The sequence below is a fragment of the Clinocottus analis genome, unplaced genomic scaffold (assembly GCF_023055335.1).
Source record: "Clinocottus analis isolate CAN_PGR_092001 unplaced genomic scaffold, fCliAna1.0.p SCAF_1, whole genome shotgun sequence".
In the NCBI taxonomy this organism is placed as follows: Eukaryota; Metazoa; Chordata; class Actinopteri; order Perciformes; family Cottidae; genus Clinocottus; species Clinocottus analis.
The window spans coordinates 15857084-15879157 of NW_027175820.1; the positions used below are offsets into that span (position 1 = coordinate 15857084).

General features: G+C 41.0%; 1 protein-coding gene across 1 annotated transcript in view; it reads right to left on the bottom strand.

Annotated features, from left to right (window-relative positions):
- The window catches only part of kif26ba (kinesin family member 26Ba), a 77397-nt gene that overhangs the window by 12198 nt on the left and 43125 nt on the right, over nucleotides 1-22074 (bottom strand). Inside the window, exons 6-18 of the mRNA XM_068592786.1 lie at nucleotides 12334-12549; nucleotides 11332-11425; nucleotides 8309-8454; nucleotides 7603-7719; nucleotides 6470-6656; nucleotides 5497-5725; nucleotides 2738-2909; nucleotides 1909-2247; nucleotides 1613-1789; nucleotides 1139-1277; nucleotides 729-981; nucleotides 511-612; nucleotides 130-257 (exon numbers count right to left, since the gene is read on the bottom strand). Coding sequence (XP_068448887.1) covers nucleotides 130-257; nucleotides 511-612; nucleotides 729-981; nucleotides 1139-1277; nucleotides 1613-1789; nucleotides 1909-2247; nucleotides 2738-2909; nucleotides 5497-5725; nucleotides 6470-6656; nucleotides 7603-7719; nucleotides 8309-8454; nucleotides 11332-11425; nucleotides 12334-12549 — 2299 coding nt within the window. The remainder of the gene's footprint in view (nucleotides 1-129; nucleotides 258-510; nucleotides 613-728; nucleotides 982-1138; nucleotides 1278-1612; nucleotides 1790-1908; nucleotides 2248-2737; nucleotides 2910-5496; nucleotides 5726-6469; nucleotides 6657-7602; nucleotides 7720-8308; nucleotides 8455-11331; nucleotides 11426-12333; nucleotides 12550-22074) is intronic.

A 22074-nucleotide genomic window follows, 5' to 3' on the forward strand; every position in this document is an offset into this window, starting at 1 on the left:
CAACATTGCCTGTCAGAAGGAGATGCGTTTAAAGACTCCCAATAACAGGCTGTTCGTACAACGTTAAGACTCAAGCAGTACCAATACAGTACTCCATTCTAAAGTAGAAACATGTAGAAAGGAGCATACTGTCTGAAGTCAAAGCGTCTGTGGCCTGTCCGTCTTGAGCTAGAGTGTGTGAGGACAAGGGGGGTGTTGTCGGCATCACACACTTCTGGGTGTAGACTTTACACCGCTGGGACGGAGAGGACGGAGGCCTGAGGAGCAATACAAGGATCAAACATTATGAGCAGGTCTTTAGCGCTGCTGCCTTCTTACACATTTAGACATTTATTAGTCAACATGCAACTGCTTGATTGCTGCTCACTGCTGCTATAGTACTAGTACACATTTTAATTATTTTTTGACTTTGTGTTTTTAAGACATCTTACAAATGTTGTTTTCATTAGAACTAAAGTCCACAGTCAACATTATTGTCCACACATACCGAGATATACATGTGTACCTTACCTGTATTCCGAGGTTTTGGTCAGACTAGCGATGCCGAGGCGCGGTGATCCTAATGGCCGGGTCTTTCCCTCACTGTTACTGCCCCCATTCAGACTCTCGCGGCTATTTAGAGAGATAATAAAAGAGACAGCTTCTCAATTAAAGTCCGAACCTTTCAATGGCGAATGGCAATGTATGAAAAATAAAATTCCCACCAATCATTTATAACTCCTACTTACCAGTCATGCATGGAGCTCTTAGCCCTTTGTAGGGGGTTAGAGGTGATGCTGCTGCTTCCTGTAACACTCCTAGTACTAGTAACGATGGGGGAACCAGAACTCTGTGCCAGGTTGTGGATCATTGTCTGAGCCAGCTCTGCCTCTTCCACCACCTCCTTGATCTCCTGCAGCTGCTGGTCATTGGTCCTCCTCCTGGAGGCTGTTGCTGCTGAGGAGGAGAACTGCACTGCACCACCTACAGCACATGCAGAGTCTGTGGGATATTGGACAGGACAATGTTTTCTAAATCCTCGACACGATAAAAAGGAACTGGACTTAATGCTGAGTTACAGGACTCTTCAAAGCCAGTTTGTGGTCACAGATTAATAAGAAAAACATTTATGTATTGGCTATGGAAACAATTAGTTAACCTGTTTTAGTTTCTGTATCCAACACAGCAGCAGAGTCCGGCGCAGAAGGAGCTGAGCTTGGGACAGCTGAAGATGGACATGGCTCTTGTTTGGCACCTTGTTTGCTTGCTGGGATTTCTTCAAAGGGGAACTTTGTCACCTGAACAAAGGACAGAATGAATGAAAATGAGAAATTCAAACAGTTTCTCTACAAAATACTTTAACAATAGTAAAGTAATGTAACACAGTTGGAAGCATATGTTTATTGAAAGGGACAGAAAATCACCCTCACAAACACGAGCTGTGACAGCAAGCAAAAGGTTACGCAGAGTACATGCGGAAAATACAAAGCAGATAAATAACAAGAAAATCCATTCTAATAGATAGTGTTTAACTTGTCAAAGAAGCCATCAAACTTAAATACAGCATCTCTCTGTGCTATTTTTAGTTATTTCTTACAAATAATAAAAAATGGCAAAACAAAACTCAAATCACCTCCTCGCTGCCATCAATGCAGTCCAGTCTCTCCTGCAGCTCAGCAAAGGTGTTGCATTTCAGGCACTCGGCTCCTTCCTCTGGGACGGGGGCCAAGGGCTGCCCGAGCAGTGACTGGGAGGGCGGAGGCTGAGGCTGGGACGAGACACTGGGTTGGTCTTCTGGCTGAGACTGCACCTGTTGGAACAGAAATCATGAAGATGTGAGTGAGCTGCTTTGCATCAAATATTATTTGGTAACTGCTGACTGTCTAAACAAAATACAATATTTACAAGAAGTAAATGTATTTGAATGACCTTGTTCTGGGATCCAGCCACCTGACTTTGACTTTGTGTTTGATGCTGCTCTGACTTTTTAGCTCGAAGCAAAGCAGGAATAATTGGTACAAATTCTGGTGGTCCCTCGTTGTCCGTCAGCTCTCTATCTGACACTGCAGCCCCGTTCGGGCCCACGTAGATCACGGTGTCACACGATTGCTCGCTGCTCGAATATTCGTCAGGGTCACTCGACAGTCGCAACAGCGGAAGGTCCGAGTCGGTGTCACCGCGGTTGTGGAAAGGTCGCAGATGGGTCGGCCGACGCATGCGACCCTCCTCGCAGGAGCTCTCTCCTCCAGAGGAGCTGGACGTATATTGCTGAGGAGAGATAGAGACGAGCAAGCAAGGAGCAGAGTTGGTGGTGAGAGAGAAATATTCCCTTTTTAGATTTGCAGGGCAGGATTTCTTTTTTTTCCCTTTTTAATTGACAGTTCACACCGGAGAGAGATGGGAAAGATTGCAAAGAGAGAGAAAGCGATGACATGACAGATCCTGGACATGCAGCTTAGCCAAGTAACAGATTTAAGATAAGAACTTTCATTTCTATTTCATTTCCATCACAGACTGACAATTTCATGTATTTAATTACTTCAGCTATATTGATATTTTTAGACTCCTAAACCCCATTCCCCTTTTTCTTCAGCTAAACAATTTTGAAATAAGTGAGCATGAACATTTATAGGTAAGAGAGGGTAACAGCAGCACTTGCGGTGCACACAGGCTGAACTTAATGTACCTACAACTGTAGTTTTATGAGACTTTGAGATCCCATTTTTTTATGAAGCGTAGAGATTTGACTAAAACTCACCACAGTGACTTTAGTTTTCTTCTTTTTCATTCGGAGCACACGGGAAGCAATCTGGATGGAGGACAGGGTTTCTGAGAAGTCTCTGGGTGAGGCGGAGATGTGCGCAATCATGGTGGTCCTGCAATTCATGTTGCCTAGCGACTCCCTTAGCAACATGGTCAGCTTGCTGTCCCTGGTAACAGACACATGCCAAGATGTGAGCTCTAAACGCACACACACAGGTACACACACGTGACACAACCAGTTGATTTTCTAGCGGTGCACCCACACACAAACTGGATTTAAAAGATGACACTACACTTGGCTAGCATATTCATAAAAAGGAAACGAGGCAAAGTTAATGGTAATTATTGATTATGTCTATTGATCAGCGCTGCTTAAACACATGAAGGTCTGCTATTCAAGGCTGAAGCTAACAGTCTTACAAGAAGCACTCTGGATATTATGTAGTCTAATATTGGGAGATGATCTAACTCCCAGAGAGATTATGCTAGCAGATGGGAGTAAAAGTAGACTGTGTGTTAAAGAAACGACTTTCTTCTGGGTGGGCTACTGCAATCATTCATTGTGTGTGTGTGTGTGTGTGTGTGTGCGTGCGTGTGCGTGAGTGTGTGCGTGCGTGAGTGTGTGTGTGCTCGCAGAGGCCTGCAGGCTGATGGTGAGTAAAGCTCCTCTGTGGCCTAATATCTCACGCTGCTGTCCCCCTTCTCTAAAAACACAGCCTGCAGGCATGTCTAACACACATATGTGTACATTCACATCCTCACAGATACTCACACAAGTATGTATACACTCCAATCTTGACCTCCTCTCTATCCTCTCTTCTCTCTGTTTGCCTCAACAAACCCTCATCTCTCTCCCAGCTAGATCTTTCTCTATCTCGATATTTCTCCCAGAGAATAATGCAAGTAAATTCATGACTCATGAAGTATTCATATGCATGTTAATTCAAGTGCTGGGGACGTTGACGATACAATCTCCCAGTCTCTGCTTAATTTGAATTACCTTTTTATTCTTTTTTTTTTTTTTTTACCAGTGAAGGCTTGCTTTGATTAAAACTAGCCTATATTGAAAGAAGCATCTAAATTCCTCGATCCCCATTTTACAGGATACTAACATTGAGCAGCACACATAAAGAAGACACATTAAAAACACATTTACTTACAGATTGTATACTTCTGTATGACTGAGCTCATAAATTAAAGACTATCCTGAAATATGCTGAAATTTATATGCTTATATGTCTTATATTAGTAATTGCAAAGGTCAAATAGGATATTGGATTATAGACTGACTGTGTCCCTGCACAGTTGGGTTTCAGTGGAAAGATTTAGGGAGCTGTATGACTGGAGAGGGCCTTTGCCAGGAGAGAGATCAGATGACAACAAATCAGATGGAAGTGGTCGGATTTAGGACAAGGAGCTGGAGACAGTCCCTGATTAGAAAGGATTAGGTTGTGTGAATGTGAGAAGAGCCTTTAAATCTACATGAGCATAAAACTCCAGTCTGTCTGGCTTCACACTGAGATGCTTCGTTTCATGCCAAAAGTATTGAACCACTGGGAGACTGGCCCAGCTGTGATGAAAGAATGGAAGCAGATTTCTTGGACTCCAAAAAGACTTCTACACATTTTTTGTTTAGTCATTTCTGCCAATACTTTCACATCACAGGACAGACTTGTTTGTAACTGTCTGACGGGGAGACAGTTGGTCAGCTGATTGGACCATTTATTTAGACCAGACTAAAATATCTCAGCAAACGATACGAGGAATCGCCATGAAAATCTGAAACGACATTCATGATCGGCAGATGATGAAACCTATGACTTTGGTGATACTGTGAGTTTTCAACTATAGCGCTACCATGATGTTGGCACTTGGGGTTTCTGTTAACTACTGGATGGATTGCTATGAAATGTGTTATAAGTTATCCACGATCACCACTGACATCCACGTATGCTCCAAAGCCTTTGTTCAGTCCTTTGTGATTCTGTGGTGACCGTTATGTTGATCCTTGGTTCTAGAGAAGTGGCAGTAACACTGCATACTTTGCTAAATCAGTCCAAATCCCCTGACAATCCGACACCACTCTGAGTCATCAGTGCCAAACCACACTCGGCACAGCTTTGCTTGCAGCTTAAGTGTTAGGTAGCAGGTTGTTTTGCAATGTAAATGCAAAAGCTTGTGATTTAATTAACCCGGGAAGATGCACAGAGCTACAAAGCCCTTGAGGAGAAGAGCAAGAGGGAAGGTGGGAAGACGAGGTAAAATGAGGACATGGTACAGTTTGCTCCAATACCTGGACATTGCCTGGGCATGCCAAACATTACTACAGTCATTAGAGTTTTTCCCCATGAGACATATATTTGTATTCTAGTACTGTTTTAGTCTGAATTCAGTCTCTGTTTGTGTTGTCTTTTTTTTTCTCCGCTCTCTCTCTCTCTCTCCTTTGCTCTCATTGGCAGTCAGTTAACCAGCAAAATGAATATGATGAATATGTAACAACAGCTGTTGTTGTTTATAGCACTAACTCCCTCAATCCTAAAGCAACTTAAGAGATCTCTCGTCTACTTTCCTCTCTTCCTCCCCTCCTCAAAACATACTGCTTTCCCCTTTTTTCACATCTCCACACTTCTTTCTCCAAATTATTTTCTACCTCAATTTCTTTTCCTTACTTTATTGAAAGCATCTTTGCTCATGTCTCCTCGCCTCTCCTCTCCTATCCTTGCCTCATACATACACCTGCACACACCACCTTACTTGTATGGGATGTGCTTGCTCCCGTTGACCAGAGCCAGGATCACGTTGCCGAGGGCAGATAGAGAAAGGCACAGAGGGGCTGAACTGGGCAAAGAGTTCTCACTGCCGGTACCGCCTCCTCCTCCGCCTTCTCCTTCTCCTCCTCCTCCTCCTCCCCCTCCTCCTCCAAGAACTTTGAGATCACAACTGCCCAAGTCCAGCAGGTGGAGGCGACTGCGACCTCCTGACACTTGCAAAGTGAGAAAATGTGTCAAATATGGGAGCAGAAAGACTGACGAGGGGAAGGGGAACAGATACAAACTGATTGTGCCCTTCTCTAGATCAACAACAACAAAAAAAACAATTTCTGTTTGAAAACTATTCAATGTAGTACTCAATATAGCACAATAAGGTACACTAACATGACCAATGCTTGCACCTTGTGTTGTAATATAACAGAAAACGTTGTTCTCTAAAGGTATACACACTGAAAAATGTATTAAAAGTAATTATGTGAACACAATTGAAGACATGTTGTGTTCCCACATAAGGTGTTTATGTCAAATGTCCTCTCAAATGTATCTCAAATGTCCTCATTGCCTGCACGGATATATACGCATGTGTGTGATTTGACTATCTATTGAATCTATTTCAGGATCATGACAGGTTTGTGCACTATTTATCCATCGTGACTATAAAATAATACATTGATCTGTCATTCATTGTTGTGTACACTCACTCCTTGCCTTGACTCCCACGTGGTGAAGCAACATATCATTAGTAAAACGCATGTTTGCGGCTGCTTTTATTCTAATATGATTAGCATATGTCGAACTCCCAGCAGGCAATGTGTGATGTGATTTGAACATTACAAATAGTGTTGTATCTGCGGTGGCAGAAGTAGTGATTGTTTGTTTGTTGTTTTATAGTTGTATTCAAGTTCATATTGTTGTACTATTACTTATTATTATTTATTTAAACAAATCATACTTACTTCCTCCTTTGCCGGTCTTTTCCATGCGGTATTGGTATATGTGTAATGTAAACAACATGTGTGAGTTTCTGTGTTCTTCTTCGGTGGTGTTAGGCCGTTGGCTACTGTGGCGAGCTGCTATGGCTGCATCCAGAAACCAGGCTGCCTTCTCTGGGGTCGGAGCACGCAGTTCAGACTGGTTCTGGAGCTGGAAGATGGGTGTGAGGAAAATAAAATATGAAAAAAAGGAACCAGACAAAAGGAAAGGTACAATTAAATCTCAGCTGAGGCTTAATTTACCTTCCTAGACGTGTCAAATATACACTGATTGATTGACATATTCCAATAAAGAATCAACTAGTTGGTCTGCAGGTATGGGAGACAGAGAGGAAACACTGTGTGTGTGTGTGTGTGTGTGTGTGTGTGTGTGTGTGTGTGTGTGTGTCTGTGTGTGTGCGTGTGCGTGTGCGTGTGTGTGCGCGCGGCACTGCAGAATATCATTACCGATGAGATTATGTCAGATTAGTTAAGGATTACACCGCTGTTCTTGTATCAGACCCTATGATCCGATAAACATAAAACTGCAGCTCAACACACAGCTCACATTCTGTCACTCAGTTGTTTTTGGAAATTAGTGCCATGTAAGTAATCTTTTCTTTTCTGAATCACGCTCATCAAAATGGATTGTTTAGCAATCAATGAATTTTAAAATGTCCCTTAAAGCAAACTCAATTTCATTGTCTATTTCATATCGAACAATGTACATGTTTTGTAGTTTTGCCCTTTTTGTCTTTGTCATTAAGTCTTTTGCACTTGTTGTTCTTTGATTTCGTTGGAGTGTAACACTATTTTAAGTAACAGCTATTTTTGGATCTGGTATTTTAAAAGATGCTTGATGTGTTTTGACTCTAATAGCATACTAAAGCTATCACATTGTATCTGCTGGTCTAATGTGAGTGTGTGCTTAAGTAAGCATGCACATGCAAACAGTAGCTAAAATAACAGAAAATCCTGAGGCTGTATAAACCAATGGTAAAGCATAGTGATACCAAGGCATAAGGCTGTTTATACACACACTTGCTGAATTGAATGTACAGCAGTCACTTTCATAAACAAATGCTCAGCTGCAGCATTTAAATGTTTCTGTACATTACCTGCATGCCACAGATGGGGTCCTCAAAAAGGTAGACTCCAGGTGACTGTCCATCCTGTAAGCTGCCTGTGGCAACTTCAGACAGCAAATCCTTAAGGTTCTCCTCTTTCCCCCAAACCTACACACAGAAGCACATTATTTACGCCTGTATGTTTTGAAATTCTGATTTAACCAGATGGTGACTCAGAAAACATATCTAATATATAACTTAAATCTGTGATCACTTTGGTATGAAACTAAGCGATCAGCTACAGCGTCCAATCAAATAACTGATGAACAATAAGGGGGCGTGTTGAGCAATAAAACACTTCCTGGAAGCCGCTCTCGTGCCTCTTCAATCCTGGCTTGTCCAAGATCCTCGCTTCTCAGAGCAGAAAAAGAGCGTTAGGACGGCCGTCAATACGGCGGCGCAGAACTACTTCCGATTCAAGCGAGAAAATGACAATTGAGAGACTTGGGATATACCCATTGTCTTTTATTTTCTGACTCGATCCTACATCCGTCTTTATTAAAACCTTGTCAGAGAGAAGTAATTACTTGTGATGGCAAATAAGAGTTAAAAAATAATATTTAGGTGAACTTTTGTCTGATTCGAGATCAACAGCACCCCGGTTACAACAACTATAACTAGAAGTCTGTACCAGTAATGGCACAAGTGAAACTGCGCAAACAATATCGTAAATTCAGGTCTCGCCAGTAACACTGACCTCGACTGCAGAGACACGAACAGAGAACCGTGCTCCTGTTTTCTCCTTCCTCTCGTTGATGAGTTTAAACAACCAAGAGATGGCACAGGGGATTATTCCCAGAGTCTGGAGAGAGTCATCACGGCCAATCATGGTGTAGGATTTACCTGGAGGCGGACAGAAAAACAAAATAGGGAAAGGGTGATTGGACTAAAGGTGGATATCTCTAAATGAACATCATCAAAAAAGATTGCCAGTCAGAAAGGAGCTTTGTATGAATAGACGTATGTGTGGTTCAGTGCCTGAAAATGTGCACATGAATACTCCAGATTTTTCCCTTTTAAGCAGCAAGATGATGATTACTTACAACAACGTAACAGCTGTTGTACGTTTTGCTGTTCACAGTACGTTATGGCCGTTTTGTAGCTGTTTTTTTAATAGCCGTTTTAAAGCCATTTTGTAGCCATTTAACAAAAATTGTAGTTGTGTTGTAGCCGTTTTTTGTCCGTTTTATAGCCTTTTTGTAGCCATTTTTGTTTTTACCTTGTTATGTTGTTACGTTACGTTGTTACGTTACGTTGTTACGTTACGTTGTTACGTTACGTTGTTTTTCGGTTAAAAAATAGAATGAAATGAATGAAATTGAAGACCAAGACCAGACTCTTTCAGATAAGACCTCAACATGATGTCAAAGAGCACATTAAATTATGGAATCGGCTGTATCCAAAAAAAAAGCAATCCCGGGTCAGTTGACCATATACAAAAGCTGACCAATACACGGTCAGCTTGCTGACTGTTTCGCTGACTGACTAACATGGGATGAAGCAGTGTGTGTGTGTGTGTGTGTGTGTGTGTGTGTGTGTGTGTGTGTGTGTGTGTGTGTGTGTGTGTGTGTGTGTGTGTGTGTGTGTGTATTCATTTCTGTGAAGTTGATGTATATTCCCGGCTGTAAGAGACTGTAAGAGAGAAAGGGAACAGGTTGAGAAAGTGCGAGAGAGAGACACACACATACACTCTCTCTCTCTCTCTCTCTCTCTCTCTCTCTCTCTCTCTCTCTCTCTCTCTCTCTCTCTCTCTCTCTCTCTCTCTCTCTCTCCTTTCTCTCTCTCTCTCTTCATTACTAAAAGATGATCCATCCAAAGCCAATAATCACATAACCAATACCATAATCCATCAGAGCATTCAATTATATTCTTGAAGTTCATCCATTTAAAAAAAATAATTCCCTATTCAATTAAAACCTGGTTACTCTGTGTGAAAGTGTGCATGTGTGTAGATGAGTAGACTTGTGTGTGTCAGAGTATATGTGCCTACATTCAAGGGCCATAGGGCCGAAGATAAATGCTCATTGTGTTACTTTCTCCATTTTAATTAGGAAAAAGGTAATGTTGTTATAATCCAGCCTCATTAAGGTCCATGGCAAGAATGATCTCATCTGCGGCTACAGCAGCAGCCATTTACGCCGAAACCAGCCATGTCAGAGCCCCTCTGCACCATTAATAGAACAGTAAAATTGATTGAAAGTGCAAACTGTCTGTGATGGATCATATGAAAGCACCTTCAGTAATAATGCTAAAAACAGTTCAGTTATAAAATTCATCCAACACCATCAAACACTGACAATCAGAGGTTTGTTTTAATGGTTTGTTAATGAATCATCATCATGAATCATGACAGTCATTTCCAGGTGTCAATATTTGAAAGCTGAATGACAACATGTAAACATGGTGAGATGCAAAACATTGCTAGAGACAGTCTGTCTGATGTGTACACCATGTTGGTCTGTGTCTTTAGAGCTCTGGTGATCATATGTGCATCTGTTTGTTTGCGCTGTCCTCTTTGATGGAGAAGTGGGCTGCGCTCTGCCCACTCTTTAGCATTTTTGTATAAAAATATATGAGGACGTGAAGATCCAAAAAGCCTGATTTAGAACACAGAAATTACATTTTAGGTCTTATTTTCCATCTTTATTATTCATAGTTGAGCTTGTTGACCACACTACAAATATGTTAAGAGCTTCTTTTTTAGTCCTTTTCCTTAATTTACAGTGGACCATACTCCAAGGAACAGTGCTGGACAGTGTGGTGATATTGGCATAGTGGCTCCATTTGGTATTGCAGTACCTCGTGACAGATCACTTTCAGTTTTACCGATGAAGTGGTTCAGAATATAACATTATTTTTATGGAGGCAAAACTGAGGTGTTTTCTGAACTCCAGTTAATCTGTCTAATGCTCATGCTTCTTGCCCCACTGGACTCATTTTCATAGTCTCTTTTCTCAGCAATTTCTCTTGATGTAAATACTTACACGTTACTACCAAAATACTTCTAAAAGTAAACTAATTCATAAATTAGTTTACTTTTACAACTGATTTGGCGAGGGATAAAATCCCTGCAGCACAATGAGAAGACACAGCGCTCCGCATGTTGGTTTTTACGTAGAAATCCATTACTGTTTGTTTGAGGAAATGGATGGTCGTTAACACAGAAGTGTTCCCTGCTGAACCACCCCATTTAAATTTTCTGCTTTCGTCCACTGCCAACAGTTAAAGGGGACTTAGGGACTGAATATAATATGTGAATATCACAAGCCAAGAAGGGTAATGCTGCTCGCATGTAGAGGAATAAACACAACAAGGGGTTGACCCAGGGTTGAAGAACATCTCTGTGTGTGTGTGTGTGTGTGTGTGTGTGTGTGTGTGTGTGTGTGTGTGTGTCTTTATTTGTGCCAGTGGGTTTAGGCATCTTGCAGTGTGCAGCAAAGGGGTCCTGACCCTTTTTAAGACAACTTCTCTAAAAAACAGCTTCAGAAGGATTACGGAGAGAGAAAAGAAGACAGAAACACAGACGGAGCAGACTGAGAATGCTTTCAGCTTCAGCAGACACTAATCCTCTTCTTTCTCTCTCTGATAGATGAGAGCCAGTGGAGAGACAGCCAAATGAAAGACTGACACACTGACGGTCAGACACTCTCACACTGAAGATGACTCACACGCCACACATGCTTTGATTTTGTAGTCTGCGTGCATGTGTGTGAGACTTACCCAGTTTGGAGTGTCCAAAGCAGAAGACACAGCCATCTGCTCCGTTCACCACCGACTGAATCACCTCAGCAACCGTTCCCGCGCACACCTCCGCCTAGCAACAGGCAGACAGAAGAGATAAAGGCAGAGGGTCAAGAAAATAATAAGTCACACCCACATACATTACTATGAATCTTAAAATGTAAATTTTCCTTCTACATTTGTAGCGGTTAATCGACGAGTGAAACCAAACAGTGTTCAGCCCCTTCAGTAATATTTTGGCTTTTTTGATCAGTATGTTTGTTTGACATTTTGCTTTGCTGAACAGACAACTGGAAACAGGGAGAAGCATTGGCTAGCCCTCGCCAACAAAATACACCTACTAGCACAAGTTAAGCTTACACATCTTGTTTGTTTAATCTGTAAACACATAGAACAACAGCTTGTGGTTTTACAGGATGTTGCATTCTGGAAACATTTCTTAGCCGGCAGCAGAGCTTTCCTAATGCTTGTAACTGGATTTTCTTTAACTTTGGACCGAGCCAAACTGGTTGTTGGCCGCTACTTTCAAACTGCAAAGCCAGGCTAACCAGCTGCAGGCTGTAACACATTGCTTAGCTCACAGGCACGAGGAAGGTAGCCTATCAATCTTCTCATTTAACTCTCGACAATAGTCAGTAAGTGTATTCTTCAAATTGCTCTATTAAAATTGAATTTCATTCTGATGGAGGTGGCACCCGTGGTGGCTTTGCAGCCTGTTTGTCACCAGTCTGTTGGCACTTCTGTAGATTGTTTTAGCTGAGTAAGCTCTTTTTGCAGAAAGTCAGAAAGGTCATCTCATGCATGGAACTACATATTTGAGATAATCCACTCAGCAGCTCACCGTGGCATTGGTGGGTCTTAAGTTCTGCGTATAGTGTATATTTTGTATTATTTGAATTGCAAACCTCTGTGGGTAATGGAAGGTTTTATATACAAAACACATCTTTTTTTTTTTATTCAACTCATAATATTGTATCTGACCTGTGATGCATCAGGAGGGAAAGCAGCATCAAAGGTGAACATCTTTGGTGGGACCTGATTGGCTGCGGCCTTTTTCTGGGAGGCAGCGCTTGGTGACTGATTGACTGAGGGGTCCATGATGGTGATTTGTTTCTTCCTGGGATCAACTTTAAGGAAGGAACTGGACTCGGCTGCGTCCAACTGAGACTCCGGGCACACACGGACCATTACTTTTACCTAAGGGTAAGACACAGAAAACATGCGAGTGAAACAACAGAGTGTTATTGATTCAAATAAAAAAAGTGGATGAGCTCTTGAGTCTGAGTCATGTTTCTGATCACCATCTCTCAAATCAACTATTCATTACAATAAAACCCTTCTAGGTCATAGTGAGTTGTGTGGTGTATACATAATATAAACCATAACAACAAAAAGGGATATAAGACGCACATATATGACACACAGTTAGTGGGAGAACATATTTAATTTAGCATGTTTGAAACTGAAGAGACAGTTTAGCTTTGTACTCTCTGTGTAAAAAACCTTGGTTTCACTTACATATCCCTTCTTTCATTTCTATTCCAAACTCGTTCATAAAGTAATATTTTTACCGGGTTGTTTAGATCGTCTGCGTTAAGCAACACTGTAAGAAGACGGACAAAGTATTTAAGATAGCTTTATTGTAGTCAGAACATTGTAGTTTCACTGCTGCAGACCAACGTCACTAACATGCGCCTGCCGTATAACTACAAGACTTTCAGAAAAACCTACACACCTGGAAACTATGAACAGATTTGATCATACTGGTGGATTGTTGCAAGAAGACATCAGAGCTCATCTGTGCCTTCTGTACATGCAGCTCTTTGTTTCTTTTCACACTAACATGAATATGAACATCCTCTCTCAGCCTCTTATTCACACTAAGTTCTTCTTCTTCTCTACCCCTCCTTCACGTGTCACTCATTCACTATCTCTTCCTCCCACTATCCCAAATCCTGTCCCTTTTTTTCCTCATCACCTCTCCTGTCTGGCTTCAGCTTGCTGCAACATATCAAATGCCTGAAGTGCAGGATCCCGGTTTTAGCTTTCTCTCCTCCTTTCACTCTACTTTGCTCCCACTCCTGTCATAAACTGTTAGCAACAACAATTTACCGCCTGACAGCTGCTGTTGTTTTCTTTGATATCAGAGGAAGCAAAATGCTGCGTCATTGAATTTGAGTGAGCTCCAGAACATTTTACCATATAAACAACCTTTTCTATGTTAGTTGAAGATGTTTCAAAAGTTTGAGGTCTTTTCCAACAGTTTATTTTTGTTCTCTTGATCCTCCTCTGGTTCATCTGGGTGAATTAGACTTTGGCTCTCTCTCTCACTCTTTTGATCTCTCACTGCTTATTTCACTATTTTGATTCAGTACGGCTGTTTTTTTTCCCCTCGATGTTTGTCACTAAATTTTTCTTCCTGCAACATGCTTCATGATTATCCATCAGATTTACCCCAGATTTTTCCTTCTGGAGAGAGTCTTGGTTAAAACAGATGAATGACACAGAGTGCCAGATGCAATGAAAGCTTTATGGATTCAGTCTTAACCACACCAACTGTCTCAGAGAATGATCATCAAATATATTGCATATTTACACTGACAGTGGATGGATTATAAAGTGTATGGGGGGAAGTGTAAGGTATATGAATCTTTTTACCTTTAAGAGTTATACTTTTTTACTTTGTTGACAAATCTCTTGCTGTCTTTTACCCTTATTTTCCCTTTACAACATTGCACATCACCTGTGTGACACGTTGCTTCATAAAGCTCTCACTGGAACCAAACTGAATCATTTGGGCAGTTTGTTAAAATACAGGGAGAGCTAATTACAGTAAATTAAATAGCAGACATCTTGCCATGATATGACTCCATTTTAACTGTTATGCTGAATGAGCTGACTTACATGTTCATTTTCTATTATGTCACAGCATATTGTTGCTCAGTTGTACAGCTCTGTACTCTCCTCACACTGTAAGTGCTGAGGGGACTAGGGGGCCCTTGTGGTTAGAAGTGGACGTCGCCCATTGGTTGTGGACTGCTGTTTTGAAGCCTCGAGGTTTGGAGTTTGGGCCGTCACCAACTTGGCTTTGTGCAGCAAGGAGTGGCATGAGACGGTGGAGTACAACCAAATGCTGAATATAAGTTTGAGGCAAAAATGGATACAGTAAGCTTTCATGAACTGAAAACACACTATGAAAGGGTTAAAGTTGTAACATGGACAACACCCAGACCAGACAACATTGTGGGAGTGACCTGCCAATCACAAGGTAGCCACGCCCTAAAGCATAGCCCGCTTTATCATTTAATCTGTGGACTACATCCTTAAAAAGATCCAAACTATGAATGAGGATTCAGCATCTGTGTGTACCTGTTTCTCAGTGCAGTGCGGGGACCTCTAAACCCCGACAAGGATAAAGGAGTTTAGAGAATCAAAGGATAGATGGATAAGAGTATTTTAATATATCTGCAGGGGTTAAAGTCCTTTAGATTTTAACCCTTTTCTAAATGACTTTAGTCCTTTAGACTTTAACACCTAGATTGAGAGTAAACAGGATACTCTCAGTTGTATTGTAATATTTCATAAATGTGTGCTAACTCAACTTTACCTAATAGCACACTGTGACCAACGAAAAAATAAATGAGATCTATTTCCAATCTTATTTCACCATGGGTTTTCTAAACCAGGTAGGATTTTCTCAACAGGGCAGATGAAAAGAGACTACTGTGTTTATGTGGCTCCGAAGAAGGAAAGAAAGAGGGGAGGAGAGATCTTTCGTCTGTTTGTGCTTGTTAGCACAGATGAATCATCGTCTGAAGTGTGATTCTACACTGCGTTACCAGTTGAACATCACTACGGGTAAACGAATCACACAGTAATCCCAAAACACTCAACTCCAAACCCCCACTGCACTCTGAGTCTCACAGAATAAACAGAAGACGTCGTTGAGTTAAACTATGCATCTTTAAGTCTTTGGATCATATAATGTCTGTGAAATGTACAGCATATTTATGTTTGAGCTTGACTTTATATCTGAAATAAATTGGACTATTAATTAAATAACCTCTCCTGTTATCTATCATTAGTATGATAGATAACATCATTAACATAGAAATTTTCCACAAAAGACATTAAAAAATGGTCCAAATGATTTGCTGTAATTTATTTAATCGCACTGAAGCAAAGAGACAAAGGCAACCAGAAAAAGGTCATATTGAACTGAACACAATCACCTAGAAGGATAAGTGTTTTATAAAAGCCTGCTGGTAACTCATATACTGCCGTGTCAAAAGCACAAAGGCAAATTACATCCTCAGACTTTGTTGCCATTTTTATGCATATTTATCTCTCGCTCTTTCTGCAACACACCCACCCACACACACACACACACACACACACACACACACACACACACACACACACACACACACACACACACACACACACACACACACACACACACACACACACACCTAATAAGGCACATTAACAGGCTTTCCTTTGGTTGCATCATGAAATGACCATAGGCCATTTGAGAAATTTCGTTGAATAAATTGTGTGAGTGTGTAAAATAGAGTGTTTGTGTTGAAATCTTTCTAAGATGAAGCTAATTATAAATTTTAAAGTGTGTCCATAAATGAGTTGCAAGATAAACTGAGATGCCACCCAAATACAATATATGTGTAACCTTGGTGACCTGGAAAACCGAGGAAACTAAGGCCTGATGTCAGGGGAATAGCATTTCTCAAAAACTCAGTAATGGACCTGGACCACTGTTTAGTGTTTTTCTGTTTTCTTTAATGTCTTCTTTTTTGTGTGTCTTTTTTATATTTATCTTTTGCTTATTATAAACAAGTACGAAAAGCAAAGTGAAACTGGTGTCAAATTCCAAAGGTGAAAATGTACATGGCCATTAAAGTTGATTCTGACTCTGAATCTGATGAATAACACACTCTCTCAAGCACACACACACACACACACACACACACACACACACACACACACACACACACACTTGCACTTAGATGCAGTGCTACGCCCTCTCCTGACCCAAATAAAAGAGCCCTTCACGTCAGTATGAGTCTGGGGGGCCTGGGAGGGAGGGGGGGGGATTTTTACTGTTGCACACTTTACAAGGCGTAACTCATAAAGTCTTCCCCCCCTGAGAGCCCATTTCCTCGTCATGTCTAAGAGTGTAAAAGACAAGAGTGTGTGTGTGTGTGTGTGTGTGTGTGTGTGTGTGTGTGTGTGTGTGTGTGTGTGTGTGTGTGTGTGTGTGTGTGTCTCATGTATAAATGTGGACATGGAGACCATAATGTGATTCCATGTCCACTTCTCAAAATATTGAGGGTGTCAGAACTCATATTCTTTTATTTTTTAAACAAATATCAAAGATCTGCAGCGGTGACCAACCAGACAACAGCCTTTGGTCTCCAGAAACAAACAAAAACATAACATTTTTGATTGGGACGTTCACACTAAACCTGCGTTTAGCCTAATTGTGCAATTGTGTGTCTGCAAGTGTGATCAAACCCACATTTACGACATTCTCAAAGGACCCTTGGCCTCAATCCAATGATGAATCAATACATGTGGCAAAGTGCTGCAGCCAGAATGACGTACAGGCACACATGGTGGCAAGAACACAGAGCTTCTACTCATGAAAAAGACAGAATAGAGAGGAGTTTGTGGTGTTTGTTTCAGAAAAATAAGACATACTAATACAGTTTGGTTTAAGAAACATAGCCTTCAGTCGGCTACATATAAACATACAGCCTCTAATGTGTGCCCAGGTTGGGTACATATTATTATTATTAACCCTAACCCTGCTTGAGACGGAAGTGTTTCTTTGACTTTTTCAACAAGTCTGGGTGAATATTGAACTTCCATTTGCTTTGGGGAACGATTGATATCTGTGTTCTAATGTAATGTGTTTTGAAGTGTAGGTTGTGTGTGTCTATTAAACTACAATACCACCGTTGATCCCGCCTTGTGGTTAATTTCTAAAAGTAATAAAAGTAATATGTTGTGACAGTTGTTTAGGCAAGGCGTCCCTTTTTCACCTGGGAAACTAACCCCTTATACACTACAGCTCCCTTCATCAGACACAATGAAGTCTGAGTCAATTTAAGTAAAGGAATCCAGCTAAACAGCAACAAACAAGCCCAAGCTGAGAAAAGATTGTTCGATAGTCCCTCACAGCAGTGCTTCATTACTATTGGCTGGAAAATCAATAAGAGACTGAGACTGAGCTCTAATTGGTTCAAAAAGACTGCAGAAACACACATTTGTGAAAAGACATGTACAGAAACATAGCTACAAACATTAGATACATTCTAATTTCAAGCAATTTATTCATTCAAGCTCAGAGAATGGTATCATTAGATGGAAGTGCTGCATATATCTTACAGCTCTCAGGTTTCAACAAAGATGAGCCACTATACTACCTAAAAGATGGTGAAATAACACAGCCTTGCTATTTTGAATAACATATTGCGAAACAGTCTATGTTAACTCAATGTGAGGAACTTCATCTACTCTAAATTAAATCTTGATGCCTCTATATGACCTTAATTAGTAAATAAGACCATTAGCAAGAAGCATTTTCATGTTTAGCCAACACCGACGCCACGTTGCTGGAGACCCAGGTCATATTGCTAAGCCCTCTGGAGGAGATGGAGGCACAGGAGAACCATAACCATGGCTGAGACAAATTTGAAACCCATAACAGACTCACTCCCTCATTTAGATACAAGACACACAGACTCCCAGATAGGCATGAAGACACACAGATGCCTGTGGAAAATGCACTTGCACATACTCACTCATGACAGAGCACACAGCTTGTGGCCTGAGAGGGATCGTTGCTGCTATTAAAAATTGATTAGCTGTCATGGCATCATTTTCCCCCAAGGTCAAGTCGCAATTTGTGAGGGTGCATGTGTGTGTGTGTGTGTGTGCAAAATGTTGGCTGCTGGAATGAAAGAGCTCAGGGAAAAAACTCATACAATCCTTCATTGTCATTCAGATATGGAGAAGAGCAGAGAGGGTTGGGATAAAGGGATGGCAAGGTAAGAGATAAGCCTTATCCATTGATAAGAGAGATACGGTGAAGATAGGTGAGAGAGGGGAGAAAAGAGGAGAGAGACTACGCCATGTTAGCTTTCATTTTAACATTTTGATAATATTTCTTATCCCTCTTCAGATACATTAAACTGCTGTATGTAAATCAGTTGTGATACAGAACTGTGGGTGAAGTGCAGCAGACAGCTTACAGAAGACTTTAAAAGCCCCAGGGCAACTGTGACATGGCTCATGTATTTGTGATCCAGCCTTGAACAAGACACGCTCGCGCCTCTGTGAGGCTGTAAGCCCCCTGGAAGAGCCTCAGGCCTTCAAGCAAATTTTACATAGTGGCCAAACTGTGTAATTACAGTTTGTGGTTCCAAAAATACTTTTCTCCATAAAGTAAAATTGAGAAAGAGACTACGGTAAACCAAAACTTTAAACTTTGCGTCGACATGCCAACATAGCCACGAACACAATGGTTTAAATGCTGATATTTGGCGGGAATAATGTTTATTATAATCACCATTAGATTAGTGGGTTAGCATGTTGATAAAGACAGCTCATGTGTGGCAGGTAATATTTACCATGTATTTACATGTAAGCAATCTCGAAGGACAAATTATACAGTCATGTGGTCATAAAAGCTCGTACAATTTGACCTGTGGAGACACCTTTTGCAGGAATTTGGGGATAAACCAAGTATTTGACAAATTAAAAAATTGACCTTGCAATAGATTTAATTAAGGTATTAATAGAGTTACTATAATAAATCCTGTGGGAACATGAATGTGTTTTCCGAATATATTGATAATGCATCCAATATTTGTAGAGATATGGTATTAGATTTGAGATTGAGACTCTGTCTGGACCAGTGGTGAGCCGACCAACAGGCAGACTGAATAGTAACTTCGTAGTTCAGCAGTAATACACATGTGTTCTAATCAAATAATGCATTTGTCTCCCTCAACTGCTGCTAAATGACACTCAGTGGCTTTCAAACTTTGCAAAAAATCTGAAAATAAGATGTCTTCCTCAATTTCAGATCAGGATTCTTCATAAACAATTTTTTATCTGACAGCTTAAAAAAGGTGTCTCTGCTTTATGTAATTGCAGTTGGTTTTCTAATAAATAATATGTACACAGCCTTACTTCCTCGATTGCTCCAAACTTGCCCCAGCAGTCAGGGGTCTGAATGAAAGGCTCCCAGCTGGCTGATTTGATTAAAGTGAAACGGAGCTTACCAACAACACACGTAGAGAAGCATCGTGTATATAGAAATACTGAGTGGAGTTTGAAATAGAGCCGCCCCCTTTCTCTCTCTCTCTCCCTCTCTCTCTCTCTCTCTCTCTCTCTCTCTCTCTCTCTCTAACACACACACATACACACACACACAGCCAGTGTATGTGACCTGTGCAGGTTGATTTCCCCTGACTTTCAATGTGATGTCTCAATCTGTTTTCTGCCATATTAACATCGTGAAGAACACTAAAGCCCCATCACACTGGCAGACAAGCCCATGTATTCTGCAGGATGTATCATACACACTACCACCAGGGGCTTTGCCACTTCCTTGACATCTTTCATTGTAAACTATAATCCTATAAATTTTTGAGCATGCCAGCCTGTGTGCATGTGTGTGTGTGAGCGTGAAATCTGTGCAAATGCCATTTCAGCAGGGAGCCGACCCCCACTGCAGGTGACATTTTTGCTTGAGAAATGTCACCACAGCCATTTTCTTCCTATATGCATGTGTGTATGTGTGTGTGCATGTGTACATTTGTATGTGTGTGTGTGTGTGTGTGTGTGTGTGTGTGTGTGTGTGTGTGTGTGTACATGTGTGTGTGTGATTAGGCTTTGGCAAGCTACAATTGATTTCACAGGAGAGGCTTGTTATGTTCCAAAAAACAGAATATTTTCATGCCTTGGTACATGTCCTGTCCTTATTTCATTCCCCATTTCATTCCAAACTATATCAGCGAGAGCCATCTAAAGTTTGGTGCATATGGTGCACGTGCCAGAAAGTCATCAACACGTCACCACAGCACCTATGCATTTTTGTTACTGGGCTTTTCAGACTAGACTGTCACAAAAAAATCCGCTGATACAAGTCTTGTTAACATGTCTGAGGATTTTACGAAGGCAACCATTTCCTTTAAAATGCTTTTGAAAGTCGAGGTTATATGAATCCACATGTAATTGTTTACAGGATATTCAACTTTCACGTCCTAACGTGCTTTCAACACTCAACTTCTGTCTCAGCCCGGCTTGTATAATGGCATATGAGTTCACAGTTAATCACAATTCCTCCTTGACAATGAGGAGGTTGTTTTATGGCGTTTCAACACTGGTTGTCTTCTTGTTTGTTGACAGTCCATTTTGTGTTTGTACGCCCTCTAGCGCTCCTGAAAATACTGCGAAGAACAACGCGTCGAGCATGAATGCCTTTCTGCAGGCCATTTGTAGAGGCTTGCGCCGTGGTGCCAAGAGCAATTGTTGAAACAAAGGATAACGCATCAGAAACACTGGATAAATATAGGCAATTCAAATAAATTGCCATACTCACCACCATGATTCAAGATGTTAAGGCCAGAAAACGCTCCGCCAAGCGTAGCATAAAGTACAGCTGCCCTGGCTCCATCAAAATATAACAATTAACAAGGTGTATCTTCTTTGTTTAATTCGTACAAGAACTGACAAAATATAAAGCTCCTCCTTTTAACAATGGAATAAAGACACAGAAAAAATAATTAAGATTTCTTTCAATGGATTTGCTGTTCACACACTGTTTTTCTATTTTGTATTCTCCATTTGTCGCAGTTGGAAGGAGCTGTCTGCCAGCAGGGCAACAGGAAGACAAAGTGGGTACGTGTAGCTAAAACAACTGGACACCTTTATCAGAAGTCCACCACAACACAGATCACACCTGAATGATTACTGTGAGACGTCCACATGACTGTGAAAAGGGGGGCTGTCTGACAGTTGTAAATTAAACATTAGTAGCAGCGCGGCCGGCCAGACAAGCTAATCACTGCTAAGAGCCGAGAAGATCATAGTGAGAAGAAACAGAAGCCAGAATGAGAATGACGGTGAAGACGGTTTGTGTGTATGTGGTTTATAATGTGTACTTTATATGGGCTTGTAGTGTAGGGGTGTATAATGTCAGTATAATTTGGCTGCTGTGTGTGTGAGTGCGCTTATATGAGAGTGTGAATCTGTCTCCCTGACAACTGAGGGGACATCTGTCACCTCCATATGGACAGAAACGGAGATGAAGATTTAGAGGAGGGCTGAAGCAAAACCTTCTTTTTTATTATTGTTTTGCTCAACACATGAAATAATCAGTAGCATAAAAAAGACAAATAAAATATAAAAGGCCTCAACTAAATATGATGAGATGTCTAACTAGATTTTCATGTGAAAGCATTTTTTTTTTTTACCAACATGGCTACAGCCACACGTCTGTATATCTTTGCAACTTTACCATTAGAAATATCAATAATGATTAGTTGTTTTGAAGTTGTCTGTGTTTTTTACTTACAGCTTAAACCCTTTCACAGTGGATTTTCAGTTCATGAAACTTAATTTCAGCATTTTCAGTTGGTTTTAAATCTCTTATTCAGCATTCGACTGTTCTCGTGCAACTTCTGGTTGCAA